The sequence below is a fragment of the Colletotrichum graminicola genome (assembly GCF_000149035.1).
Source record: "Colletotrichum graminicola M1.001 genomic scaffold supercont1.2, whole genome shotgun sequence".
NCBI lineage: Eukaryota > Fungi > Ascomycota > Sordariomycetes > Glomerellales > Glomerellaceae > Colletotrichum > Colletotrichum graminicola.
Window position 1 is genome coordinate 149,901 of NW_007361006.1, and position 9,572 is coordinate 159,472.

General features: G+C 57.1%; 3 protein-coding genes across 3 annotated transcripts; 2 read left to right on the forward strand and 1 right to left on the reverse strand.

Moving 5' to 3' along the window:
* The first annotated feature begins 1,725 nt into the window (after nucleotides 1–1,725).
* On the forward strand, nucleotides 1,726–2,152 carry GLRG_00516 (uncharacterized protein). Its single transcript, XM_008091201.1, has one exon. The coding sequence runs from the start codon at nucleotides 1,733–1,735 to the stop codon at nucleotides 1,979–1,981; it is 249 nt and encodes an 82-aa protein (XP_008089392.1). The 5' UTR covers nucleotides 1,726–1,732; the 3' UTR covers nucleotides 1,982–2,152.
* Nucleotides 2,153–2,223: 71 nt separating this feature from the next.
* Nucleotides 2,224–2,977, reverse strand: GLRG_00517 (uncharacterized protein; the record flags this gene model as incomplete). Its single annotated transcript, XM_008091202.1, has 3 exons — nucleotides 2,224–2,631; nucleotides 2,713–2,801; nucleotides 2,872–2,977. 3 exons carry the CDS (start codon nucleotides 2,975–2,977, stop codon nucleotides 2,224–2,226), a joined length of 603 nt encoding a protein of 200 aa, XP_008089393.1.
* A 5,050-nt stretch (nucleotides 2,978–8,027) lies between these two features.
* GLRG_00518 (PX domain-containing protein) lies at nucleotides 8,028–8,903 on the forward strand (the record flags this gene model as incomplete). Its single annotated transcript, XM_008091203.1, has 3 exons — nucleotides 8,028–8,486; nucleotides 8,604–8,782; nucleotides 8,840–8,903. 3 exons carry the CDS (start codon nucleotides 8,028–8,030, stop codon nucleotides 8,901–8,903), a joined length of 702 nt encoding a protein of 233 aa, XP_008089394.1.
* Between the last annotated feature and the right edge of the window lie 669 nt (nucleotides 8,904–9,572).

The following is a 9,572-nucleotide window of genomic DNA, read 5'->3' on the forward strand; positions in this document are numbered from 1 at the left end:
GTGATGGAGCTAGTAGTCATGGGTTGTAAGGCTATCCAGAAGGCCTCGAATTCAAACTCTGGGAGCGGCAGCCCGTATACCCCCGCCCACGTAATCCATAACTGGAAGGGCCCGCATCGTATACGTCGGTTTCAATCTTGGGAGCTTCGGTTCTCTCAGGCGGACCCCTCATGACCGATGGACCCAAGACAGACCCGGTGCGCGCTGCGTATATTTGGTACTCCTACTATCAACCCCGGTGGTCTTTTGATCCAGTAACCATGCTCTACGCCATCAGTGGCCTCGGCGGCCGCTTTTCTTACGGAAATGCCTATGGTTATAACACCGTTATCCTAAACGGAGAGAATGGCTGCCATGGTTGTAACAGGGGGGGACTTGCGCCGACTCTTCAAACGCCCCAAGCTCCTCACCAGTTCCCCCCCCCTTCCCACACACACCGGCGCTCCCCTCCTCCCCAAGACGAGACAGCAAAAAGTCAAAGTAGGACGCTCTTCGCTTTTACCGCCTTTTTACCGCGCCTTGCGTCGAACGCCATTGGGCCGGATCGGAGCGGACTTCTGGACGGCACTAACGCCGCCGTCCAGCTGCAAGCGTGCATCAAGCTCGCATCTTGTTTTTGTTTTTTTACGGTTTTTCTTCTCGTCTCGACTTGCGTGCGTGCGTGCGTGCGCATATCGGTTAGTAGGCCCTTGACATGTGAGAGAGACACTCTAGAGGCACCAACCCCCGCGCTGTCTCATCGTTTTCGACGTTTTCACGTTTTCGGAAGCCGGCCGTTGCGGTGAGAGACGGGGGCGCGCGGCCGGTCAGCCTCCGGCCAAAAAAGCTAGCGTCGGGCGCTACTGGCCGAGCACACCGAACCCGCCCGCCAGCCCTCGCGCACCACCAACCCCCACGAACCACAGACTGACCCGATCTCCGGCAAGATGCAACCTAGATCATCTGGTTGTCGACTCTTCAGAGAAAGAAAGAAAAAGAAAAGAAAAAAAAAATCTCGTTGTGAGGCCCCCGTACGAATCAAGGTATACAGGGGCTGGTCGCTTCGTCCTGCAGGGTGGGCATGTGAGCCGACACCCTTGTCCGGCACCATCCGCTGTCGTGCAGCTTCAGGTATGTAGTTTGACTTCAGCCTCAGATCAAGGCCCGTTCAGAATCGGGGACCCGGATCTGAAGGCTGGCTTGGCTTAGCTGGCTGGCCTGCCGCGCCCCTCGTGACTCCCGTCCCGGCACGTCAGATATGGCGGCATCTAACTTGCATGTGGCATGCATGTGGTCTGGTCGAAACGGCCGCCTATCCGCCCTAGGGATTCCGGCCTTCAATGGGACCACCTATCGTGCTGTGCTCCCTACCCATTTCATTACGTCTCATGTCGCACACGTCGATATTTCCGTACAGTCGAGGCAGCTCGACTGCATCGCGACTTTGATTGGTGCCCGCGATGCGTCGAAGCCCCGCGTCCTCCAAGCCTCGCCGTCCGTTCACACCGCGCCAGTGGCCGCCGCCGTGCCAGTCTAGGAGTCTAGGTAGCATACCCCCGCAGTCACGGGAACGACTCTCGGACGGGATGAATAGCGTTGGATGTGGTCTCGTGCGCCCCAGCCCGTCACCCCGTCAGATAGAGCTCTCCCTTTCAGCGGCGGCAAAGACATGATGGGGAGACGCTAACGAGTAATGGGTAACGGGACGGGACAGGTGGGCACTCGGATCACCATGAGCGCGTGTTTGTCTTGGATGATTTTTATTTTCTTTCCTTCATGGAAGCTCGACCTTTTGCTTCTGAGTTCATTCTTCCAGACCCTTATTTCTCGTCATCTACATTCCCTCGTACAGATGACTCTGGAACGCTGTAAAAAAAAAAACACAAACGCACGCACACACGACCGCGATATGCTGACCGATTCCCATGCTGACCTTCCCGTCCTCCTCCTCCTCCGTCGCCGCCGCCGCTGTGTCCAGTCCGAAAAGACAAACGGATATTAAAAGACATTAGTTTATGTGGTTTTGAACCAGGACCCTGCTGTCGGTGGTTTCGATTCCGTCGCGCCCATATAAACGCCGAGCATGTGGTCGTACAAAGCTTTGTGCAACAAGAGGGGGGGAGGGGTAGTGAAAGAGCGGACGAGATAGAACACGCACGCAACACGGCATCTCTTTTTTCCCCCATTTTATCTTCAACCACTCCCTCCCCCCGAAATCTCAAAAAGTTGAGCTAGACCGCTCACTTAAAGCAGGAAAGCGAGGCCGCCAACCACACCACCGACGAGGACGGCCAGTCCGGCGCTGCGACCCATTTCCAGGGCGGCGGCGCCGCTGGAACCGGAGCCGGAACCGGAGCCAGAGCCGGAGCCAGAGGACGGCGAGCCTGGGATACCGGAGAAGACGGCGTTGGCCGACTCGGTGGCCGAAGCGGAGGCCGACGCGGTCGAGGTAACGTTCACGCGGGTGGGGTTCTGGGCGCCGCAGGGGTTGTTGACGCGGCAGTTGTTGGCGCATGTGTTGGCGCCGAGGCCGCACTTGGCGACGCACTGGTTGCCGTACTCCTGGCAGACGTGGAAGGGCAGCGTCAAGGAGTACTCGGACATGTTGGGCTGGTTGCCATTGCCGCAGATGCAGCCGTAGGTGAGTGATGCCTGGAGAGGGGAGTCGCGTCAGCGTCCGGCCCGTCTTCTTTTCCGTCCTTGGTTCGCGCCAGCGATTGGGGTTTTACTTACAGGGTCGCATGTGTTCACCTCGACGGGGTTAGAGGAGACCTCTTGGCAGATGACGGGGCACGAGTAGGTCTGGTCCTGGCACCAGCTCTCTGCAGCATCGTGTTAGCAGATCCGGACACATGCGCCTCGACGGAGGGGGGCAGCGTTTTCAGGACGTACTCCTTGTGGACAGAGAAACAGTGCTGGGGTCGATAACGTAGTCGGCGTGGGCGGTGGCGACGAAGGCCGCGACCACGGCGAAGAAGGTGCTCTTGAACGAAGGCATTTTATCTTGTGTGTGTGTGTGTGTATGTTGCGAGGTGTATGTGCTGGGCTGGAAGCCTTCGAGGGAGAAAAGGACGATTGGAAAAGTTGTCGAGTTGCGAGGCTGCAAAGGTTCTTCAAGGGAAAAAGAGTATTAATCTCGATCTGCCGGACTGTGTCCCCTGGTCAGCGAACCCGTCTGTGTGTGTTTATGGCGGCTTTCTGGCTGCATTCCTGAACTCTCCCAATCCGCCCCCCTAAAAGCCTATGCCTGCCCTAGACGGCCAGGCCAGCGAGAGTGGGATCCACTGAGGCAAGAGCCCATTTAACAGGCACATGGCTTTTTTTTGGGAGGGAGAAGGCGGGAGAGCGTGTTCTGGAGATACAAGCGAGGCGGTTTGAGGAATGGGGAGACGACGACACTACTTACGCGCTAAGAGTGTTTTGCAATTCGAGGCCGTGTGTTATGTTGCTGAGGAAATTAGACGGCGGTAGTTGGGCCCGAGAACGTATTAGTAGCGACAGTGGCGTAATATCGGGTGTGTGATGATTGTGAAGATGCTTCAACAGGAGAGCAGTAGTAAAAGGGGGGCTAGCGACAGATATATGTGCAGAACACGAGTCTGGGGGGGGAGAGAGAGAGGCTCCAACGGCAGGCAAGACACGACCAAGGGTTCGGGTAGGGATGTGTGGAAGGGAGGAGAAGAGGAAGAAGGGGAATGGGGTGGAATCGAAAGAGAAGCCGACTGGGGGGTGTGTGGGTTCATATGAAGCAAAAGAAAACCCGGTCGAGGCGTATCCGTAGCGTAGTGCGTCGGCGTGAGGAACCAGAGCGAGAGAGACAGAGAGGCCCGTGGAGAGAGAGAGAGAAAGGAGAGGTCGGAGCCAGGGCCATCTCTGCCAAGCGGATCTATGTAGCAATAGGGCACGCATTGGGAGGAGGGGGGAGCTTCTTTCCTCTGCTTCGCGAGGGTCCCAAAGAAAGGAGGCCCGGGGTCCCTGGACGGGCCGAGCTCACGATGGGTACTCTCTACCACATACGGATACACTGAGTAGTGTATATTTATGAACAGTATCCGTACAAATACGACATGAAGCGACACGGCATGGGAAGAATTCTGGGTGGGCCGAAGCGAGAGAATACGGGCGGAATTGGGTTTAGCACATTCTCCATGCCAGCCATCCGGCGGTTTTCCTGCTGGCCGGGGTGGCATGTCCGCTGGGGGGGGGGGGGTCCTGTTCATCCATTTGGCCAATCACAGTATGGGCTTCTCCGGGCTGGAGATATCATGGAGGGCAATACCTCGTATGTATCGTGTGCCCTGTACTTTGTAAAAGTGTACCTACCTAGTCTAGTATGGTTCCACCCTTGTCGGCGGGAGACGACGGACGGGGCTTGGGCGATAGCAAGCATTCGACTACTCCGTACCACTACACGTGTATTACGATATCTAGTGTATGGAGCCACGGCTCTGACAGATCGGATTGACAGACTCTGACCGACAGACAGCCATGAGGATGCGCAGATGCCGCCAAGGGGACCATGTATCGAAATGTCTGTCTCTTGCCGCCCTTGCCATCGGCCCTCGGGGAAGAGGGGAGAGGGGAGGGAAGGATGGTGTTGTTCCTCTGGCACCACCCTAGAGTGCCACATCCCTCAAGATCAAGGCAAGGCGAACAAGGCATCTAAGCTACAGACATGTCCTCCTGAGCTTATTGGAGTTGCTTTTTCGGTCGAGTTTGAGGCTTAGGAGCTTGGGAGTGGGAAGGGTTCAGTGGGCCGGACATGCATGCTTGCCTAGGGTGGACAAGGGGGGTGGATTGCTTCTCGCGGCGGCCGATGCTACCGGTAGTGCTGCAACTGGCTTTTGCTGTTTGTTTGTTTTTTTGTGCTGCTGCTTTTTATTTTTATTTTTATTTTGTTATTTGTTCGCTCTGGGGCTTACTAGTAGACTTGTTGTCGTCCATATCATTCATTCCTGCTACTGCTTGCCCCCCCCCAAACGCTTGTTGTTGACGCGCTGGGGGAGGGGTGATCGTCCAGTATTGCCTGCGCCCGGAGATGACCCTCTCTCCCTCCCATCTCTCTACAAACTGCGACCTTGCACCGCAGCTCACCCAAAACCCTTCTATGGCTCTTTTTTCTGCAGTGCACCGCAGTATGCGAGAGCCGTCGTTTGTGCGACGTCTCCCGGCCTTCTCTGCCGAGGACTTTGCAGCCTTGGACCGCCGGTCTTGAATGATATTGGGAGAGAGCCGGTCTGCTCATCCATCGTTGCCGATCATCCTGTCGCCCACGCCCCCCTCGTCTCGCCTCCCGCTAGTACGTGCATGCATATACTTGATGCTATCTTGTCTTTGTGCCCATCTTCCATCCGTCCATTCCACACCCAGCGGGCGGCTCTCTGCCCGCCTGCCAGCCCAGCCCGCGGCATCGGCCCAGCATTCCTGTGATGCCCCAAAAATACGCACTGGCGGCGCCATGTTCCGAATGTTTCTGCGCCGTCAACCAATCCACTGGGGGAGAGAGAGAGAGAGAGAGAGAGGCAGAGAGGCACGAGACTTCGCACGGCTTACGGGCCCCTCCACGGGAAAATAATACCAAGGCAAAAAGGCAGGTCGGATTCCACTTTACATGCCTGCTGACCTGGGTCCCGTTGCTGATTACGAGGTTGCAGAGCAGACTGTAACCATCGTTGCTGCTCTCTCCATCCCCATAAAACGCGGCGAGTGCGAGTTATGGCCCCCCCCCCCCCCCCCGCCGTTGTGCAATGCTACTTACTGCTGCTACGGTCGGTATGGCCCATGCCGTATTGGTATTGCTACCAGACTCTTTCTCTCCCCGCTCAAATAGACTCTCTTCTTAGTGTACAGCTTTACGACACCATTACAACCATTACCACCCTCACCACCATCACCATCACCACCGATAATACGCAACTGCCATAATACGAGGCAAGAGTCAGTCGTGCCTGCCTCTCTCCCTGGCGGACCTGTGTCCGATCAATACCCAACCCCAATCGATCGTTGGCTTTCTCCCCACGATTGGTCACGACGCCACTCGGTGCGTACGAGGACGTCGCTGCTCCCGGCGTCTTACTGGGGTGGGCCGATCGCCACTCGTATTCTGCAAGTCTGCACCTTCACCAACAGCCTCGTGCAGGATGGGCCGGTGCAGCTTGGCCGCTAGCTCTGCAGGCAAGAGCGCTCCGGCGGCGTCGACTGTTTGATAACCGATACACAGAGCACTTGGAGGAATGCACAGCACAGCACAGCACAGCACAGCACAGCACGGGTTTCCCGAGGCTGGAGGGGGTTGGGGGCGGAGGGTTCCTCGGGAATATCAAGCATTCCAAGTGGCTGGCCTCGCCCGGACGCTGGCGCCGTCTACCTTTTTCATGTACGGATCCTTTGTCTAGTATTGCCTCCCTCCGAGACAGACCATCTTCGGCGGTCGGCGCGCCGATCCAAGCGTCCCACGACGCCCCCCCGCAACGCCCCCTCCTCCGCGTGGGTGCTTGCTTGTTGGATGTGACACTCGTGGAGGACCCAGATCGAGCGCTGAGTAGCGCATGGTCCCGATTGGCAAAATATGTCTTTTTGGAGTGCTAATCTACTGAAGAAAGGGGGGCTATCTATGAGCCACACCGTCGTGGTTGTAGTCGTCCAAGGACATAAAGCCTCGCAGTCACAACTGAACTTGTCAACGTGCTAATCTACGATGAACCTATCTGTGGTGGTCCAAGTTCACGGTGCTCGGGTTCGATGGCCAATTGCCGCCACGTACCGGGAAAGCTTGACGGGCATCAATGGCGCACCGGGGTAGACGGGCGTACACTAGAATCGAACTGGAAGCCCGAACAAGCCCCCAGTCGGACAAGGTGCGCTAGGTGGGCTGGTTTCTCGAAGGTGCGGGGGGGAGGGGGACGCTTTCACCGACGGATATCGTGGTCCGGGGGTCGGTTCCCTCCGTCTGGTTTCCGAGGCACTGCAGGCGGCTCTCTCTGGGGTTGATATGCCATCGGTCCCGGCCGGGACTCTAGGTCGGCGAATGCAAAGGCCCAAGGACGCCATCAAGGATTCCACCACATCATACTTGGGCAACAAGCAGACAGAGGAACAAAGACAAGGTCTCGTCGTTGATAAGGCTGCCATTGTTCGAGGTACCCAAGGGTTCGATGGTCCAAGTGCGTGCAACGGGGCTCCCGGTGCTCATGGCGGCGGCTCGAATCTTCCATCCAATGATAGTACTTTACCTACCACCTCCGATCCACCTCGTCTGATGGCACATACGTTAGACTTTCGCTGACATGCTCTTTTCCGTATCCGGACCTATTGTTTTGCGCTGGGTTGGGTGTTCGTTGTCGGGATGGCGGTGGAAAGGAGACAACAATCCACCATCACATGCCTTGGCTGAGCATGATTCCCCCCTTGGTAAAGGGACAGACATTCCTTTCCTGCCCTGGGGGAACTACCTAGCAGAAGTGGGCGCAAAGAACGAGTCTCGGATCAGCTAGCTACCTACTACCTATTAGGTAAGCAAGGCACTGACAGGTGCGCCGCTTACTGCCACGCTTACGATGTACATGTATACCACACCCTCGGGCCACAAACAACAAAACAACAGCAACCATGTAGTATGTATATGCCTTCTTCTCTTCGGCGGGTCGGCTGGCAAGTGTTGTCAACTGCCTCGGATAGTCATTGACGATTGGTTCGCACTCCTTCCACCTCGTGACTTTCCTAGCGGATCGAACGGGCCGACTAATCGCCGTTGGCACGTTGCGCCGACGTCAACATCAGCATCCCATCCATCTCGGTCGTTTTGCACAGCCACGCGGCGCACCACCACCCACCCCCAACGGACCGAATCCTAGAAAGCGCCCCGAGACACACGTCTTTTATTCGAGCCATCTTAGGCTCTGCTGATAAGGTCCAATACGTCACAACCCCTCTGCAAGCACCCCACGACCAACGCCAGCAACGAACTAACAAACGAACAAACGAACGCGACTGAGATCGCAGCCCACGACCTTGCTGACCCATGAGGTAGCGACCTCGCACATGGATTCATGGAATCGGCGATAGAATCCCAGTTCCGCCCCGGCCACGTCAACGGCGGCGGCGCAAACGGCCGCCCAAAGCCCCCGCCCAAGGTCGCCGCGCACGGGGCAATTGGAGAATTGCCGTCACGCCAGAACGACAATGAGACATCGCGCGGAGGGTTGTTCGGGGACGACGGGGACGACGACACCGAGTCGCACACCGGATCCTCCGTCACGAGCCCGTCGGTGACGTCGCCCCCGTACTGGCTCGGCCACCACCAGCGCTCCGCGTCCAACATGTCGGCCGAGTCGGTCCTCCCCGACGGCGCAATCACCATGTGCGACAACGAAGCGAGCGGTTTCAACGGCCGCAACCTGGCCTGCTGGGCCAAGAGCGTCGAGATCACCGACTACGTGGTGGTGAACGGCAGCGCGACAAACATCGGGGCCTTTGTCGTTTGGAACATCAGGGTAGAGACGCTGCAGGTTAGTATCATCACCCCCTCTTTCATCGTACTCGCGACCTGGAACGCGGAGGGGCCGTGGGGAGTGTGGGGGGGTACCAACGTGCGACCTGCCATGTGCTGACATTCCGCCACGAAGGGGAGCTACATGAACATCCGCAAGCGATATTCCGAGTTTGACGAGCTCCGCGAGAGACTGGTCAAGACGTTTCCCAACTTCGAGGCGGCCGTGCCTCCTCTACCTCGCAAGAGCGTGATATCCAAATTCCGGCCGAGATTCCTCGACAAGAGGAGATCAGGTCTCCAATACTTTCTCAAGTGCGTGTGCGAACAAACGAGAGGTTGTCGGTTCTGTTCGTTGCTGACCCGCGACAGTTGTATAATGTTGAACCCCGAGTTCTCCAGCTCGCCAGTGCTCAAAGACTTCCTTTTCTCGTAACACACGCACACACACACACACACACACACACACACACACACACACACACACACACACACACACACACACACACATCAAAATGTACAGCACCGACTCTACGCACATTACTCTTCTCGTTGTACATTTTCTAGGGCATGGCGGTGAATACGGGTGCAGCAATGCGGGGGACATGGCTGCTGATCGTCAGTAACAAACGAGGTGGATATACACAGTGGTCCCAGGCCGCAGAGCAAGAGAGAAAAGGGAGAGAATACAATAATGATAATGTGTTGCACGACATTTAACCTTGACTTTTACCGGATGCGGTCGAAAAGGTGGCTCGTATGCGGCCGTTGGGTCATCGGGGGCCGCCAAGCCCGTTGCCGAAAAGGTTTCGGCGACCGTGGGGGCATGACAGAAACAGGTAAAGACGCTGGACGCAGAAGTGCACCGCCGGAGGTGTGTGGCCCGTGACGATGTGCTGTCCACGCCGGCGGGAGATGGACTAGGTAAGCTTGGTTGGGGGATGGTCTACATACCCCACAGATTGACGCGTAATGTTCAGCAGGGCTGCAGGGGCGACGGTTTTTTTTTGTGGGGGGGGGGAGGGGCGGCCCCTCGACAATATGGGGATCGCCCATCGACGAGCTGTTTTTCCGCGAGCTCAACCTCCCGCGCGCAAAGAGGTCC